Source organism: Parasteatoda tepidariorum, chromosome 8 (genome assembly GCF_043381705.1).
Source record: "Parasteatoda tepidariorum isolate YZ-2023 chromosome 8, CAS_Ptep_4.0, whole genome shotgun sequence".
In the NCBI taxonomy this organism is placed as follows: Eukaryota; Metazoa; Arthropoda; class Arachnida; order Araneae; family Theridiidae; genus Parasteatoda; species Parasteatoda tepidariorum.
Window position 1 is genome coordinate 26,265,944 of NC_092211.1, and position 20,547 is coordinate 26,286,490.

The 20,547-nt window shown below is 29.5% G+C and overlaps 1 protein-coding gene across 2 annotated transcripts in view; it reads left to right on the forward strand.

The window, feature by feature from the left end:
* The window catches only part of LOC107450961 (cyclin-dependent kinase inhibitor 1-like), a 29,101-nt gene extending 19,489 nt beyond the window's left edge, over nt 1-9,612 (forward strand). The window contains exons 2-3 of one of the 2 annotated variants that reach the window (XM_071184514.1): nt 3,202-3,328; nt 7,737-9,612. In XM_071184514.1, the coding sequence (XP_071040615.1) occupies nt 3,202-3,287 (86 nt within the window). In that variant the 3' untranslated portion in view covers nt 3,288-3,328; nt 7,737-9,612. The remainder of the gene's footprint in view (nt 1-3,201; nt 3,329-7,736) is intronic. The other variant, XM_071184515.1, reaches the window with a different exon arrangement.
* The last annotated feature ends 10,935 nt before the right edge of the window (nt 9,613-20,547 follow it).

The following is a 20,547-nucleotide window of genomic DNA, read 5'->3' on the forward strand; positions in this document are numbered from 1 at the left end:
ATAGCTTGGGCCAATAACCCTGGTAAGATTGGGAGAGGTTGAAGGGAAAACTCTCTGGAAATGTTTTTGTATCTTGACTTTCTTCTTGGGGTAAGTGGCCACGTACCTGATTTCGAGAATTGGTACGCGGTGCACGCAAACTGACTTGTTTTTGCCGTTGTTTTATTCTCATCTGCCAATGGAAAGATTGCCATTAGATAAAACAAAAATATTACAATATCCAGTAGATGCTTTATTAAAGCAATATCGTGACTAAACTCGTTTGCGTATTTTTGTCATTCCCTTTTGGCTATAGAAGTAGATTTATGTTTTTGTTTGATTTAATGCTTACATTTTAATATAAAATTATAGTCGTTTAGAGTTTCTATTGTGAATTGGTTGAAAGATTTACCTAAAGGAGAAAAAAACGTTTAGTATTAGCAAAGAAATTTATGGATAGTCATTAATAAATTGCAATAACTAATCGCATTCAACTAAACTAAATTTGCTGGAAGCAATTTAAGCACTGTGCTGCTCCGAACATAAAATATGATTAATTGATCGAAAGGTTTGATAATAAAAATTTATGTTATAAAAAATATAAAGTTTTAATATAAAACAATAGGTTAGTCAATAGGTTTATCTGAAGGAATTAATGTAAAACAAAAAGGTTTGTTTACTTGTATATAGTAAACTTATATTCTATTAGGATGCTCTCAAGACATTTGCATAAAATTTACCCTAAAAATGCCTAACTTTGTTACAGAATAACTTAATAATGAATTTTCATAAAATATTTCGTTAAATTTCTTATATCTCACTTTAGTTATGTATCGTATAGACTTTTTCGATGATGAATTATTCAATAAATTATTATTCACTTTTGAAGCAGTTAATTTTTTTTAACATTAATTTGTAAATAATTGCTTAAATTTCTATCTCTAGCTTTATAGCAACTTACTTCATAAAAAATAAATACATTAACATTTTTTAAAGCTTCTTATTATGTCATAGATCATTTGATATTATCTAAGAATTTATTACAATTATTGTTATATATTTATTTATTTTTTATCATATTTCCATTAAGTAAAATAGCGTTTCTGGGTTCTAAATAGTTACACTTTACGAACGACTTTTTAAGGTCATAACTAGTGAACTGGATCTGTTTTTATATTGACTTCACTCGTGAATTTTTCAATGTCAGACCAGTGAACCGTTAAACTTCCAAGTAATGTTTACGAATCAGCCAAAATAATCAATTTTTCTAATCTGTTTGAAGATTCTTATTACTGTGTCCAAAAATGGTTCTTCTCAAAGAACTTTTTTTTTTCCTGATCGTTTGCTGGAAAGCAAAGACAGAAATAGCAGGAGGGATGATTTTTTTTAAGACTGCTTGAGTAACGATGCGTTGCAAACGATGTTGAATGCAACAACCTGCTAATGAAAGTTTTGCTTTTCTCGGGGAAGGGGGGTGTAAGTGATCAACTGGGGCTTGACCGATGAATTAAAGATGAGATCTCGCCGCATGAGTGCTAGTTGTATATATTAGATGTATTTAAAGCATTACGAGTAGGGTTTTTTTTCCTCTTTACAAAAAGTCTTTATGCGAGTTTTACGTCATATTGGCGTTTTTTTTTCTTCTGTTATATAATAATTTATTTATCATAATAAACGAACGTTAGAAAAAGTTTAAAAATTAGAGTTAACGCGTTTTAAAATTTTTAGTTAATTACGCACCAAACACATAATATTTTTGCACGGTTAGTTATTTCTTCTTAAAAGTATAAATGCCCAAGATTTCCTTTTAAAACTTTCTTTTTAACTATCTCAAATAGGACTAATTTAATCCTTTAATCAGCATGAATTTTTTTATAAAACGAAATAGTTAAAGACTATTCGTTAAATGTTTTAATTGCATTAAAATGCAAAAAGCCTTTATGCGAGTTTTACGTCATATTAGCGTTTTTTTATCTTTCTGTTATATAATCATTTATTTATTATAATAAACGAACGTTAGAAAAAGTTTAAAAATTAGAGTTAGCACGTTTAAAAATTTTTAATTAATTACGCACCAAACACATAATATTTTTGCAAGGTTAGTTATTTCTTCTTAAAAGTATAAATGCCCAAGAAGATTTTCTTTTAAAACTTTCTTTTTAAATCACTCAAATAGGACTAATTTAATCCTTTAATCAGCATGATTTTTTATTTTTTTATTTTTTATAAAACGAAATAGTTAAAAGATTATTCATTAAATGTTTAAATTGCATTAAAATGCATTAAGCAAACTTTTCTAAAGCAATTATATAAACAGTTAATTTACTAAATGTTTTGCTCCGAAAATTCTTGAACATCTTTTTGAATTCCAAGAGGGAAAAAAAGTTGTTTACAGTTGAAGTAAACAGTGCAAAACACTGTTTCTTGGCTTTTGTTTTTGCTTATAAGTATAAGTTGAAAAAGTGTAACCTGTCACCGTATTGAAGGAACAACTCTAAGGTGTTTAAAGAAACTTCTAACTCAACCAAATCCATTGCAAAACGACCATAGCGGAAATCAGAAAAAATGTATCCAATTTTTTTCAGTTACGTAGCAACAGAAAAAAAAATTTAATAAAATTTCATCTGAACAGAGGATTTTCAGAGGATTACTTGTATGAATATTTCCTTGTTATTATAAATTGCTTGGCTTTATGTTTCATGAAACAAGTGAAAATCCTGAATGTAATTCCTATTCTTTCGCCTTTAAACTAAAAAATAATTATTATTTTAAATATTAAATTTACATTTGATGTTTTATCATCATATCCTGTTTTAAGTTCTGAAAACATTTTTGTATTTTAGTATAAGAAAACGCCCTTAAAATCAAAATTAATGCTAATATGTTTTGTCAATACTAATGCTCTCAAAAGATTGTAATATTTAAAATGTGCGTTTTATACTTTTTTCATACATAATGACAGAAATATGGGTTTAACTTTTTTTTTTCTGTCAACAAAATGCCGAAACGCATAATAGTAACAACCTGTTACGCATTTTTTGATTGTATGTTACCTTGAACATTTATCGTTCATGCATTGTTCCTTATTAGAGAAATAATGTTTATTCATTTATTATAATAGACGGTGCGAAATTCAACATGTGTTTCAATTAAATACAGATATAGCTTGTCAACTTGTGCAAAAACAATGAGTAATGTAGCTTTTTTTTTTCCTCATTTCAGATTACATGCGGAAGCGGAAGCTGTCGACTAATCAGGCGACAACGTCAAAGGGCGAATCAAAGGCGAAACGACGTTTTTCCACGTGAATCATGCATCTCACTCCTATAAACCAGAAATCTTTCAGTAGGTAAACAGATTTTGATACGCGTATTATGTTATCGTTTGATTTTGCCTTCTACCTCTGTCATTATATATTGTCAAAAGTTCATTGTAATCGTCCGCCATGAATGAATATGGAATATTTTTGGTTTTGTTGTTAGAAAAACAAATTGTTAACAGTTTTCCCCCCGTAAAATAATTTGTTTTAAAGCTTTAAATTTTTGCAATAATTTTAATACAAAGAATTCGTAAATAAATATTAGATCTGTAATCTTTCAGTGGGTGAACTGATTTTCATACTCGTATTATGTTATCGTTTGATTTGCCTTCTTTCTGTACCTTATAAATTACCTTAAGTCCATTGCAATCGTCTGCCACAAAAGAATATGCCCGTTTTCGTTTGTTGTTAATATGCTAGTTTTTACCTTTTTTTTTAAGTTTTAAATTGGATTATTAGATGTAGTTTTACTACATATAACTTTTAAATAAATATTTTAATTCAATTGGGTATAATATGAAAAAAACACAACTACTTCCACTTACTAGGAATAACATTTACCTTTTAGTTTAATTAATAAACTGAGTTTTAAATATGCTTACTAAACTCATAAACTTCGGTAAAACAACAATATAAATTATTTCCAAAGGAACTAGACTAATACAATTCCAACCTGGCGAGTAGCGACTTACAAACAATATCGTTTGATGCTTTTACTTGTTGCTAGAAATCAGGTTCGCAGAAAATGCTGTTTACTAGTTAAATTTAGTAGGAATAACACGATCTGTGACGTAGGCTATAGTATACCCAATCATGGGTCCGAAAAATCTTTTTACTAGAAAATAAGTTTTTTTATCCGTCTTTTATTTAATCGTTTGATTTATCTTCTGTGTCTGCCATCGTTTTGATTCTCACGAAATCATCGTAATCGCCTGCAACACATGAATGTTCTGTTCCTTTTCGTTAGCCGTTTTTTAAATAACGAAACCTACGGAATGATTTTTTATAACTTTAATTTGATTATAAACCGCTAAAAATACGCTTTTGATTACCATCAATCTCTGCCATTATAAATTGTCAAAAACTCGTTGTATCCGCTTATATAGAGTTTTCAAAAGACACCAATTAGATACTGCTTTTTTTTTAAAGCTAGCATTTTATTAAACTGAGAATGACCCGTCAAGTTTTGCATTAACTGTATATCGTATTATAATTTAACTAGTTTTAACTGTTCCAGTTCAGTTTGTAAATAGATCGAATTTGATCAGCCTGGGCAATATTTAAATTTAGAACTCAACATTATTTTTCTTAGCAAATATATACTTTTTAAACTTATTCTTCTTTGGAGGATTATCCTTCTAGGGGGCTTGTTATACAGTTAAGGGTCTTCCAAAAATTAAGTAAGCATCTAATAGAAACGGGGTTTACTCTTTAATTATCGTTTTATTTTGCTGATAAGTTTAATCAATTCTTACATTAAAAGAAATTTTCGCGGACAACAAATTGTAAATTGCAAAATGTTTAAAAGAGTTACCATTTTTAAAAAAATAATGCGCAAGCATACGCCAAGTATTCACGATTCTCCAAGTATTCCAAATATAGTAGTATTCACGATTGTGCTTATTTTTGCTTTCAAGAGAGATGCATCAAAAATCATGCTTACGTAATAATCGTAACTGTCTGCTATAAAGTATAGGCATTTTTGGTGCATTATCCGTAAAATCCATTCTGTAAAATCCATTTTTGCATTTAAATATTGTATCGTAATTTTTACAGTAATATTTATTTAATTAGAATGATTCAATTCAGTGATTTTACTGTAATAATTACTTTAAAAATGTCGGTATAGCAGATTTTTTTGTTTTTATGACATACCCCAGTAAAAATGGATTATACGATAAAAAGTACTCTGAGTGCCGGTATTTATTACCGTAATTTGACCCGTAATTTTTACACTGTATAAGAAACGTTGCATAATTGATGGCAAAAAAATAAATTCTAAATTAAAAAAACGGTCAAACTCGTTTTGAAATCAATTGGAATAAAATATGTTCATAAAAGAATTTGTTTTATTACATAAATTATCATTTTATGATAAGCAAAAACAATGGAGTGTTACAAACATAATTGTATTTTCACCCAAATATGATATGATTAATCTATTTTTTAAAAATCATTATATTCTGTTTTAACACATCTACAGGGTGCGTAGCGTTTGTAAAAAGTACTTAAAGGTGCTTTTTTGGGGATTTCGTTTTTAAAAGCTTTTAAAGGTGCTTTTTTCAGCTGGCGTTTTTAAAAAGTGCTTTTTTTCTGAATATTTTTTTTTCCCTTCAGTGATATCTGGTGGATCCCATGCATTTCACGAAAAATGGGGAGTTTGCTACGTAATCATTCACGCGGACTTCATGTCGTACCCACGTTATGACTTGCGCATGCGCGCACACTTGAAACCGAAACCCGAGTGCTCCAATTCGGATAGAGAATATCAGATCCTTATGAAATGTTTTTCTTTTTAATTTATTTTAATTTTGTTCTTGTTTATTTTATTTTACTTCTAACACTTTTTTTGACGTAGGGGGTAAGGGTACTTTTGTTCTGAGTTCAGGGTCAAGTTGAATTCACTCGGTGATGTGGGAAAGTACTGATTGTTTCGATTTACGTCCGTTTCTTTTTGGGTTTTTTTTTAACGCTAAAACTGTTTATAAAAAGTTTTTGTTTTTCAATAATATCATTGATTGAATAAGAATTTTTTGAGTGCTTGAAAATTTTTGTAAAGTGCTTGAAAATTTTTAAAAAGTGCTTATTTTTGATTTAAAGATTTGGCTGCGCACCCTGATCTATTATATGCATTATTTTGCCGTTCTAGAATCTATTTACAATTCACTTTTGAACTTGCAAACAAATGAAAGCAAAAATAAATAATAATAAGTAGCATATCCGATTAGCAGTTGTTTGTTTAAAGTTTTGCGGTCACACCGAAAGAAAGAATGACAATTTTTTTCTAGATAAGTATGTTTGCTTAGAACTCATCTTTAGACGCTTGTCTCAGCACAAATTAAATATATTTTCACCCAAACTTACTGTTTACAAAAAAGTAATAATATATACTCATTAAAAAAAATTAAAGAAGAAACATTATTAACATAGGCTATTAATGATATATGTTCTAATTAGCTTAAAAATATATCAGCTAATATCAAGCAGCCTGTAATAAATAAGGCTCATTGAAAAATAAATTATATGTTTTTTAATTATCTTGTAAGTATCTGAATTCATTGCAAATAAGCTTAACCCCTTCCTTCTCGCTCCCGTGAAAATGACGGGCTGGAGTTTTCAGAAGTAACGCGCCAATAAGAATAAAACTAATTCATTTCTTTTGCCCGGAAAACATTTTATTTCTCATTTTACACACCCGATGGCGGTACCAGGATATTTTTAAGGTAATTGTAGATAGTTTATTTTAAACTAGTTGCAGCACTAATCAAATACGTAATACAAATACAAAAGCCAAAAAAATCGGCACTTTTATGACCGTTAATAAATGTTAGGCTGATTGGAAAATAGTGGTGGCTTTTCCATTTAGCCTGTCACATTGCCAAACGACGGTGACGGATTGCTAGAGACAGATTTTCTAAATAACCTACGACAGGGCCGGAATAGCCTGGTTGGTAGGGCGTTGGACTCGTGTTCGTGAGAACGGGAGTTCGAATCCAGCCGGCCGGAGAATCCCCGTGTATTAAATGGTTATTGGTGCGCCCTACATCTGTCGGGGTCACAAATCCCTCCAAGTTCCCATAACAAATCAATACCTCTGGAGGTACTAATCCAGGGGTTTCCTTGTCTTCTGGGTTGGGTTCAAAATTACAAGGCTACGGAGTTGAACATTGGCCGTCGTAAACTCAAATTTGGGTCGGCTGTTCAACAATGGTTATAAAATAAAATAAAATAGCTTACGACGGACCGTGGTAGCTCAGGAAATAGAGCGCTCGCCTCCCACTGAGGTGACCCAGGTTCGAATCCCAGCGATGGCCGATCTATACGAATACCGCCCCCAATCACATCGACCACAGTGCTGACCTAAAATATCCTCAGCGGTTGATGAATCATAGTTTAGAGTCCCCTTGCCATCAGGCTAACCGTAAGAGGTTTTCGTGGTTTTCCTCTTTATGTAACGCAAATGAGGGTTAATTCAATCGAAATGCCCTCCTTGAAGGCAAATTTCCCCCAGTACATTTCTTGTAGTTCCCTTGTCTTCTGGATTGGGATGAAAATGGGGGAGGGGAACATAGGTAGTAGTGGACTCAAAATTGGGTCTGCTGTTCCAGCGATGGTTATAAAATAAAATAGCCTATGTTGTATTATGTATCTTGAAATATTCTTTTATTTTGCACTTAATAACTATAGATACTAACTTAATATTTTTTTTTCTTTTCAGAAACTGTAGATGAATCTACATAAAGCGGATGTTACGCAAACGAGAGAAGAAAAAATTGCAATGGAAATTGTTTCCATTTTATTTATTAATTTAATATATTATTTGTTCACCTTTCATTTTTCTCACCCTTTTTCTGATGACGTATTTCATGCATCCGGTTATGTTTTGCGAGCACTGAGAACGTAAGCACAGGTCGACCTTTGAAATTTTTATTCCTTCCTTAGTTTTAAATTAATGTGAACTTTTTTACAATTAGTTTGTTTGTTTTTTCACTTGCTATATCATTTGTATCTGTAACTTTGTAAAAAAACATAATTGTACACTTTGTATTTGTCATTTTTAAGGTTTTGTTAAATAAATGTAAGATCAGGCCTTTAAAATGTAAGATAAAAAATTTAATGTCTGATTTGATATTTGCATGTTGTAAAATATTTTAATTTTTCTGAACGAAATATTTGTTTTCATTACATGTATTATAATATTATCTGACGGCATATGTGTTAAAAGTATGAAACATGCATAATTTTGTTTTTAATTAAATGTATAATAATATTTGTTTTTTTGTTGAAGCTAAATGGCGCATTTTAAAATCAGGATTAGGTATAAATAATATGGTTTTAGGTATAAATAACATAATATTGACATAATAAAACTGATAACCTTTGGCGTTAAGCAGAGCTACAACTCGTTAACTGACATTTTATGCAGATCCTTGCACAAAAATGTTTTAGGTATGCTCATATCTTATTAGGTTCATCACAATTATTGTGTCCAAGATGTACCAAACGTAAATTTCATTAAATTCAAGTCTGGTGAATGACGTGGCCATTTTTGTAATTTAAGAAAATCGAGAAAATGTATATTTGATGCCTTTCGCTTTATGGGCTGGAGCGGAATCTTATTAGAAAGTCAATGATTGATTTTAATGACCAAAAAAGCGCTACATATCTCAAATGAGTTTGCGATTTTAAAAAAAATCGACTTTAATCTTTATCTAAGTAATTTCTTACTGCCCTGTAAAAATAAATTGTAAAAGATTTTCAAATAAAACATGAATAGTTCTATTCTAATTTGAAAAATTAAGAATATCCTGAATATTAAAAACAAAATCTAGGTCAAAACAATGTTTGATCAACTTCTTAACATTACAAGCAAATGATAATTACAAGCAAACGATAATTATAAGCAGACGATAATTATAAGCAAACGATAATTACAAGCAAACGATATAAGTATTTCTATTATTGGAAGACTATTTTTTTTTCTCTTATGTTTAGCAAATAGAAAATTAAATGTGTTTGCTTCTAATTTAATATAATCGGAATACTATAATTTAATAGCATTGTTATTAAAAATAAAAATCGGCGCCATTTAGCTTCGTTTTATGGTGAAAGGAATAATTTACAATTAACTTATAGCCCAATTTTAACATCAGGAACCAAGTTTCTTCATGGAAAGTTGTGTATGAATGACAAGAAAAGCCCAAAATTCTTTCAGTCATTTTTACGTTGCTTTCGTCAGTAAAACTTATGACCTGGCTGTATGATTGGGCTGTGTTTGTAATTAGTTAGAATTATTATGAATTAACATTTAAAGTATGTTTATGGATAAAACTATCGGGGCAAGTGCAAATGCAGTCTGAGCAAATCAAAGCTAAGGGACAGCAGTGCAATGAAAACAAAAGGGACTTTGGATTATGCCCGCTGAATAATTGGCTAACCGTCCTAACTCTTCCTCAGTAATGAGGGATTAACCTATAGGCTATGGAATTAGGTCTAAATTATCTAGGTTGTATGCATAGTTTGCACTCAATAATTTTTTACATAAAAGTAATTTTGTTGCATTAAATATAAAAACACTGATATAAATAAAAAAAGGAATGGTTAAAACTACCAAAATATGGTAAAATTTGGCATGTTTCTGGCTCTTTTGGAAACACCAAAAAACTCGGCAGTTTTAATATTAACAACGTAATTTATTTATTTTTTTCTTACTGGAAGTGCTGTAATTTTACAAGAATTTCTTTACTTTGTTTATTTCTATATAAAATAAAACATGCCTATAAAGCACACAAATACAATTTTTAAATAGGCCCCTTTATTTTCTTATAAATGGAAAAGTTACAATAATAATTATTGTTTTAATTTAGTGAAAAAATAATAAAATTTTTTGAGAGAAAAAATATAAAGATTTTATATGCATACAAACTAGATAAAAAAAATTTCTTTATTTTTTTACTATCTTTACCTAATCGGTATTTAACCTTTTCTTCATTATCATTAAAATTGGAAAATTTATCCAATTACTGAACAAAATTCTTTGTAACAGAATGTCCGTTAGAAACTCTAGCTTGTTAAAACATAATTAAATCATATATATATAGTTTTTTTTTCTTCTTTCTTATACTTCTTACATCGTTGAAGTTTGTTCTTTAAAGAAGTCCTAAACTTATAACAGTGTTAGAATTAGATTCTTAATTATGAAATATTCTGTAGTTAGTTTAATAACTTAATTCTATTTAATTTTTCAGTTTTGTAACCAGAAGTCATTACTGTTTAATTTAAAACTGGTAACTCTGTTATACTTAGTTTAATAACTAATGATGATAGTATTACTTCTAGTAATAATGAATAAATGTTCATTTTAATTTAGTTATTTTAATAATATTAGTAATGTTAATTTTAATTAGTTTCCTTTTTATATTTTAATAACTAATAATTATGCTTTATTTTAATAACTTATTAAATCCCTTTTGTTTCATTTAGTTTAAATAACGGTAAATCAATTTAGTGACCAGCAATTCCGCTCTATTTAGTTTAAGTGGTATAAGGAGTTCTTTCATTTATTGTTGTTTCGTTTAATAAATAGTTATTCAATTATTTGTAACTATACAAAATTACAGCTGTATTTCAGTACTATTTAGTTAAAAAGATAATATTATATTTAGTTTATTAACTAGTAAATGTGCTTTATTACTATATCTAGTATTTGTTATAACAACTAATGATATTTGAGGTAATAGCTGAAAATTCTAACAACTAATAACTCTGTTCTATTTAGCTTACTGAGCAGTAATTCTGTTTCATTTCATTGAATAAGCGATAATTTGAGTTTAGTTTTCTTTTTTTTTAGTTTAATAAATAATATTTGTACTTTATATTAATAACTTATTAAAAACCCCTGTTTAATAACTGGTAATTTTTCTCTACTTAGTTAAAATAAAATGTAAATCAGTTTAATGGTCTGCAATTCTGCTCTATTTAGTTTAAGTATTATACGTGTTCTTTCATTTTTTGTTGTTTCATTTAATAAAAGTTGTTTTAATTATTTGTAACTAACATCATAATAAATTGTAATACTATTCAGTTAAATAATTGATATTATTATGTTTAGTTTAATAACTAGTAAGTGTGCGTTGTTTCTATATCTAGTGTTTATTGATGTAATATTTTATGTAATAACTGATAATTCTAACAACTAGTAATTTTGTTCTATTTAGTTTATTAACCAGTAATTCTTTTTTATTTATTGTAATAACAAGATTTTATGTTTGATTCGGTTTTTTAACCAACGATTCTGCTTTGTTTAGTTAAATATAATAGTTAATATATTTAATATAATATACTATTATATTTAGTTAAATATAATAGTATGATTTGATAGTGTTTTAGCATTGCTTAGAATCCTGAGAGTAAAACAGAGAAAGGAACAGAAAGTAGAAATTTGTTGCTTATGGTATTTGTTGATTCGGGAATTGGGGTTCTTCCTACTTTTCTTTTATTTATTTATTATTCATCTTCATTTATTCATTTTTATTTATATATAAAATATTTTTATTTATATAGATTATGTACAAGTAGACTGTATATATGTTCGTATGTTTGTTTTTATTTTGTAGGTTGTATTAATTTATTATTCATTTTTTTCATAAATTAGGAGCTAGAAATGTCTAGTTCCTAAACATTAAATTACTGTATATTGTTTTTAAAATATGTCTTATGATTTTATTTGAATGAAGGAAAAATTATAATTTTTGTATCGCAAACATAATTATTTGTAATAATGACTAACAATTAAACTAAAATATTGTTTAGATTATTTGATTTGTTATTTCACTGTAATATTTGCACTTTTAAATGATGATCAAGTATTGTGAAGACACCGCCAACTGAAAAGGTTTTGTGTTATAAATTTTGTGCTAGTTTTAATAAATTGTAACTTTCTTGATAATTTTGTTTGTGTTAACTGTCTTCTCAATTTTAATTAATGGCAACCAAATTTAAGGAATAATTTAATATGCATAAAATTTAAGTCTCGATTTCTCATAAATTTAAAAGAATGTACTCTGAATAATTTTTCTGTCTCGCATCTGTTGCATTAATATACATCGATAAATGAATTTTTTAATGTTAACTTTCTTGTTAATTTAATTATCATTAACTGTTTTGTTAGTATTAATTAATGTTAACCAAATTGAATGAGTAATTTAATATACATTTATATTAAATCCGGGTTTCTTATAAATGTAAAGGAATGCATTTCGCATAATTCTTCTGTTTCACATCTGATTATGCATCGGTAAATACAGTTCTTTTGACTAATGATGCGTTAATTGTTCTTTATGGCATTAACCTGAAATTACTATTATTGCAATCATTTTGGGTAAAAAGTATTTATCCCAGATACCTGGCAGTATTCAATGTATATTTAAGCACAAATATTCTTTGCATCAATGTACAGTCTGGGCTTATGTTCATGCACTTTTTTAAGGTTTTAGTGAATTGGTTAATATTATGGTTCAACTAAAATAATGATTTTATATTTATTTACTCATTCATAAAGTTTGAGATAATGAGCTATTTTTTAATTCCATTAAAATACTGTATTTTGCAATACTGTATGAAGATTCTAATTTATGAACATTATGTTTCGCGATGCTCTTATAAAAATTCTAATTTTTCGACATTTTGCATGCGGTGCTGATTACCGGTGAGTTGTAATTTATTTATACATAAATGTTTATTTAATTATTTATATTTATTTACTTTTATTTATACATATTATGTGTGATTGTGATTGATAGTACAGTTATTTTTTTTTGTTTATTTTTTTTGTAAATTATTATAACTGAAGTGGTGAAATAATTTGATATTTGCATTTAAAAGAGAATTTTTCTTTCATTTCTGTAAATAAAAATATTTACACTTAGTATACTTTCCCTTGTTTCATTGTGTTATTTTGTTTTCTTTCAAACTCATTATTTGTCTTAAAATTATTTCTAACTAAACCAATAAGTTATATGCTTAAATTAAAAAAAACATTAGTACTTGAATGTGGAAAAATTGCAATTCGGTTTAGTTAATTAGCTTCAAAATTACTTTTAACTAGACATGAACAATTCAAAACCTAAGTTAAATTTAGAGAAAAGGCGTAATCAACACCAGAGGGTACTGTCCCTCTGGTGCTTGTAGCGCCATCGCAAAACAATTTTCCATTGCAACTGAACAACCTGGTTGCAGAATTTACAGAGGGTATCTGCAGCATACAATCTTCATAAATTCATATATGTCTGAAACCCTAAAACAGTCTGTTATTGTGAAAATTGGGCTTAACCTGAGTACTGCAGCATTGGAACATAATGGGTAGGTATAAATGATACGCAAAGAAATGTTTAAAATATATTATTTTCATTAAAAAAGTTTTATACTATTTTAAATTAATGTTATTATTGAACGTTAAAAATATAATACGAATACAGTTCTTAAACAAGCATCTAGACTCTAGAGTTTTCGAAAATTAAGAATTTATTTTTAAATATTTTTCTCGCCATTTAAATTCTTTATTGCTCGAAATCCCAGTGAATTAAAAGTAAATTAGTTGGAAATTTCGGAAGCCATCATTTTTCGTTTTCTTCTATATCTGCAGATTTTTCGAATAAATTTTGTAAGGACTTAAAAGAATGTAATTGGTTAAGTTTAGGATTTAAAAATGATTTTTCTCTTGTTTCGTTTTTTAAATCTGAAATGGAAAATGCTATCTTCAAATGCTGTGACAATTTTTTTTAAAATTCTGAGTTAAAAAATGAACTGCAGGTGTTCTGATAATCTCTGCAAATCAAGATTTCTGCTATCGGTCCGAATGGCAAATTTTTCACACTCGAATATCTACGATTCTGAAAATCTGGAAAAATTGCATTTTTCTGATTTTAAAGAAAACAGTAACAATTTTGAAATTCGCCATTTTGCTAGAACTTGCATATTTTTCGCCTTTTTCAGATAGTGTAGTTATCATAATCAAATCGGATGTATTTTTCAGACACTCATAACGAGACTTTACCGAGATGTCCCCTGAAATTTTTTGATGAAATTTAGGTACTTAATCTAACACAGTTTTAAACCGGTGCATTTCTTTTAACATTGTTTTCAGTCCGAAATATAATTATTCTGTAATGTGTATACAAAAAAAAATCTGGTTGAATTACCGCACGGTATGGTAATGTCATTTCTGGTTTTTTTAAAAAAAGCCATATTTCTGGTTAATAAAACCAAAACATATGGTATTTGAACCATTCGATTGGTAATGTTACCATTCGTATGGTAACGGTTTACTGGAAATTCTGGTTTTCAAAATCATAGTTCTTATTACTAATCTTTAGAAAAAATATAAAACTTAAAAATAAATTTTAATGGGTGAATGATTTTTATGTCATGCTCTAAGGCAGTGTTTCCCAAAGTGTGGTACGCGTACCCCCAGGGGTACGGGAACAGTTTAGCGGGGGTACGCTTTCTTACGCGAAATATCTTGCAACAAACGAAATTTTCAAAAAAATTTATTTAAAAAAAAAGCTAGGCATGAAAATTTACGATTACGTATTTTTCTATTGGCTATTTTTCTGCAGTTAACAGTCAATAATTAGTGGTGTCAACAGCCAGTTGTGATTTTTAATTTTTGTACAATTATTTTATAGTAACAAATACATTAATTTTTTTATTAGTGGTACACAGCGATACGAAAAATTTAGAAAGGGTACACAAAATTCATAAGTTTGGGAAACACTGCTCTAAGGTACCATAATAAAATCATCAAATTATACCACATTTACTAAATTTTACGACACATTATGAAACCATATTTTATTGATAATGATATTTTATTGATTACCAAAATCATTACCAAAGCGTTTTCGGGGAACAATATCGAACTTTTTGGTGTTCCCATAGAGCCAGAAATACGGTAAATTTTACCATATTTTGTTAGTTTAGACCATACTTTTTTAATTATTAGGATTGATAATTATTGAATATAAACTAAAACTGTATAACTGATGAACTGTATCTAAATAGATAGACTAAGTAATTGAAAAAAAAATGTGGTAGTTGCATTTTACAGATTAATTAATAAAAATCTGGCAGTCTGCTCATTAACTCATATAATCTGCAGATTTATAGGTAAAACTCTCTCTGTTTTAACATCAACTAGGTTGTGCAAACAATCGCAGTTTACGAACACTGTTTTAATTATGTCTTCAACTACGTCGAGTTGTCTGAAATTCATATTTTTCAGACGCTGCTGATAACTAAAAAAAGAAAAATATGCCGCTTGAATGCTCTTGAATAGTTTTTTATCTTATTCTTCAATGACAGTTTGACGATAAATGTTGTCTAGGTGGTGTCTGTCTGTAACTGTGTTTTCTAAAGACAAATAAAGTAAATCCTCTGAAGTCTGATGCAGCCTGACTAATTATCCATTTGATAAATAAGATAAAACTACATTGATAACATTCATATATGGGATTTAACGCGGTAATTAGTCTGTAAAATGTCGAGGACATAAGGGAACAATCCCTCTCCTCCGAAAAGAAAAAAGTTAGTTTTCCTTTACAAAATTATGTATTAGGCATGAAATAAACGATTTCGAAAAAACATGTAACTTTCATTTTTCTGACATCACTAAAAAAGCAGTTTTTTTCTTCTTTAAATAAAATCCGATTTTTGAAACCCGTTTCTTCAATATAAAACGAAATTTAAAATGCGTAAATCTTTGAGATAAAAAACAGAGGGGAAAAAGTCAGTATTATCTTATAAAATATACTGTCTCCGTTGCTCAATTTTAAGCTAATTTGTAATAAAAATTCACAAACAAGTCCTCGTGAACTTGTTGTTCATGTAAACATATTTTTAATACTTTTTCCTTATTTTGTATTAACCCAAGTCAAAATTCTTGATGGTCCCATCAAAACAATTTGATGGTTTATTTTGGTTTCAGTGCGATTCATGATGGTCACCATCATCCAACATTTTCCATTACTTGTTCATGGTTTTTGATATGCCAAACAAACTTCCATCATTCCATGATGGAAAATGATACCTTAATACTATGATGGTTAACCATTAAGAGAAGTTTGACTGTCATGGACCAACTATTCATGATTATCCGTAAAGGGTCATGATGGTTCCAACTTTACATTTCCGTGATGGTTTAATAGGAATTCTTGTTGATTCTCAGCAATATACCATCAAAACAATTAGGTTTTTTTTTGTATTAGATCATCATAAATCAGTCCGAATTCCTACATTGGGATGATGGTGGTTCATGATCGTTCCAACATTTGATTTCTAAGATACTATGGTGGAAATTCGTGATGATTCAACATGAACAAACCATCAAAACAAGCTACTATTCCTATGTTTGACCATCACAAATCAGTCCGAATACCTACATTGGGATGATGGTCGTTCATGATCGTTCCAACATTTGATTTCTGAGATACGATGGTGGAAGCTCGTGATGATTCAACATGAACAAACCATCAAAACAATCCACTATTCTTATGCTGGACCATCACAAATCAGTCCGAATACCTACATTGGGATGATGGTCGTTCATGATCGTTCCAACATTTGATTTCTAAGATACTATGGTGGAAATTCGAGATGATTCAACATGAACAAACCATCAAAACAATCCACTATTCTTATGTTGGACCATCACTAATCCGTCCGAATTCCTACATTGAGATGATGGTTACTGATGTTGGTTACCATCAAGATTATGTTGATCCATCAAGATATGCTAACCATCAAAAATTTTAACTTGGGAATTCAGGTCTAAATGCGTATAATATATTGTATTTATTCATTTTAATAATTTATGGCTATGAAATACAGCATGAGACACCGGTGTATTTCATAGTCATAATTCAACCATTCAGAAAAGAATGGTTCAAAAGAATGGCTCAAACCATTCAGAAAATAATTAAAAGTCAAATCTTCCAAACACGGCTCACTTCCAAGCAATATTTCTTTCAAATTTGCACTTATTCGCAGCTATTCAGATCTAGGAAAAACATTCATCATTGAAATTTCTTTAAATTACAAGATCAATTATAGATAAATTTTTTAATAGGAATGAAAAAAAAATTTCAAACTACTTTTTATATTTTTGTACAAATGTAATTCCGATAATCTAACAGATTTTTTAAATAACTATTAGACAGTTTTTTATAATTAAAAAAATGCCGAATATATATTTTTACTTGTAATTGAGTGTCAGAAATAAAAGAGACACTTGTATCCCATCAGCGTCAAAGAGGTAAACTAGGTTGACATTTTTTGCATAAAACTAATCTTTACTATTGTCTCCTTGCAAGTTTCTGGAATTTTCAATTGAAAACAACACAATTAGCAAAAACATCGTACATAAAAAGCGTGTTCATAGAAGAATTTGAAAATGTGGCTTTCCGTTATACTTCCCCAACCACTTATGTTAGTTGCATTGTAATTAACAAACAGAGTCAGTTAAAAATTCTATTACGCTTGGAAAAATGTAAGCAACTTTTATACATAGATTCGTAAAGGGAATTATCTTCTCTCCTTACCTATAACATATTGTTTACAATTAGCATGTTGACTTGTGGCTTTGAACAAAAGACCATTGAAGATATATTGCTTACACTACAGATGAGTAATTGAATAGAACAAAGAAAGCCTAAGAGCTATATTGTTTATTGTTTAGGGAAATCAACGTTGAATAAATTCCATTTAGAAGAAAGTAAATTTTTTTATTGTCTTATAGCTTATTTGTTGTTCTGAATTATGTTGACGTGAGCAATTTGAGCTTGGAAAAAAAATGGATTTATTCCTACGCTTTCCTTACTTTTTTATAATAAATAATATCCCATTATATATTAAGTGTTATCTCAAATATATAAAATAAGTTTCTATCTGAGTAGAGCAGTGGCCGGAAGTAGCAAAACAACTATATATATATGTATATATATATACAGGGTGTCTATAAAAGAACTCCGGGGTTTTAAAAATTCATATCTCACTAACTATAAAAGATAGCAAAATTTAGTCGATTTCTCTGAAAAGAGTTGCTCAAAAAGTTTTACTCATACCAATTGGGAATGTTTGTATCAACTGTTGGCGGCGCTGCAGGGCGTTGACCTTGAAATGACGTCGCGAAATTTGAAATGATGGCGACTCCGCAACAAAAGGCTCAATGTGTTATTTGGCTCATAGAAACGAAGTCTTTAGTTACCGTACAAAGAAACTTTCGACGTAACTATGGTGTTAACCCGCCTTCTGACATAACCATTCGTCAATGGTTCAGTGCATTTAAGGAAACAGGAAGTGTTTTGAAGCAAAAGTCGCCGGGTAGGCCGATAGTGTGTCTCAAGAGAAAGTGGACAGAATCCGAGCTTCATGCCTTCGAAGCCCTAAGAAATCGTTGACAAGATGCAACCTGGAGTTGGGGTTACCAAGATCTCAGGGAACGAATAGTCAATTGTGTGGCAACCGTCCCCCCAGACATGCTCGCCAGGACATGGGAAGAAGTAGAATACCGTTTAGACGTCTGCCGTGCCACTAACGGGGCTCATATAGAACTTTACTAAGTGTTAAAAAAAACTTGATAATGTAAGCTTTTCAGTCATGTACAAAACATGTATGTATGCTTTTTATTTCATTAAAATATTTTGCCTCAAAACCCCGGAGTTCTTTTATAGACACCCTGTATATGCATATATATANATAATATATATATTATATATAATAACAGGGCTTCATCCCTGTTATCAATGTTGTATTCAGCTTCAATAATGCAGTCATAAGCCATAATACGCTCTAAAAAGGTTTATTTAAAGGTAGGCTGGTGGTTATAACAATTCACATCCCCACTCTACAAGGGAGGGGGTGTGGACAAAACTCCTGATGCTTCCGGCAGATCTTTTATGGAACACGTTATTCAGCAAGTGACATGCGAAAACCATCGGTCTCGCATTAAATACTAACAGAGAATGATGTAATTAGGTTCCAGTCGTACATACCTTGTAACTCTACGCATTATGGGAACTCATTTAATGCTTCCTAATATGGAAGTGAAAGAGGGCAGAGATTCTAAAAATAACTCCTCCTTTGAAATATAAATCTAATTATCTTTCAGTGGTATGTTTTCAGCCTTGAAGTCCCAAAATAGAATTTCTACACCTATTCTTTAATAATGACATTTTATGAAAACGTATATACGTGTTTCAAGACGTCACGAAATATTTTTCCTTCCTCAATATTCATATTTATATTATAAGTTAATAATAAAAAGAATATAAAAATACTTTAAATTATTATTATGTAAATACATTATGAATAACCGCTGGTGAAAATAAAAAGAAAAAGAATTCTAAAAAAGTTATCAAACAGCAGCGGTCGCCATAGCAACGCATGCGATGACGACGCATGCGCACTGCTTACTGTTATTACTTTTGAACACAGCTGAAAGGTGTGATGACGTCCAAATTAAGTGCGCACGCCATAAAACCCAAAACAAGACCCATTTTGCCAATGGGTAAAAAACAGTAGTTTGTAGCGATTCTTGGCTACTACTTTTAACGTTTTTTCGTAAAGAAAGAAGATTCTAAAACAGCTAATTTTTAAAATTTAATGGGCGCAAACCGTCAATAGACACAATGAAAATGTCCTTATAGCTGCGGCAAAGCGTTTACAAGAATTAAGCATTTAAAATCGAGTATAACTAATAATTAAACTAGCCATTGCGAAGAACCGATATTTCATCACTTTCGTATGCGAATGTTCATTCGTGAAACATTGATTTTATTTCAAAAGAAAGGAACATATTTTCGATGTACTTCATTTCTTAGAGAAAGTATAAAAACAGAAACTTAACAAAATTGCAAATATTTGATAATTTCCAAGTATTTCTTAAATTAAATATTCGCTGTCGAGAAAGGCATAAAAAGCTGAAGGTTAAATGAACAAATTAGAAGGAAAAAAATGTTTTAGTATAACAAACTGGCTCATGAAAACATGAATAAATCTTTCTTAAAAATTTCTCTTGTTTAATATAAGTCAATTTCTTACATTCAGAACCATTTTGAATATACGCGTAAATTAATTTCTCCAGTACAGTTCAACTCCTAAAAGTAGTAAAGTAGTTACTGCATTTCGAAAGTAGTTAATAGTTCCTAAATTTTAAAAAAAGTACAAAAATATTGCAGTTTCTCCGACTACTGATATAGAACTAAAACAGTCCTTAATATTACCTTCATCATCTATTGCTCTTGTAATATTGAGTTCCTATTTGTTGATCACTATATTTATTTTTTGACCTTCATAACATAAAAAGCAGAAGCAAGATGAATATATTACACTTTATACACCGAAGAGCCATTACATTATGACCACCCTGCTAATAACATGTAGAACCACCTTTAGCCCTCAAAACTGCTAGCACCCGCCGTGGCATTGATTCCACAAAGTGCTGATAGGTAGTCTGAGGCCTGAGGTATCTGGTA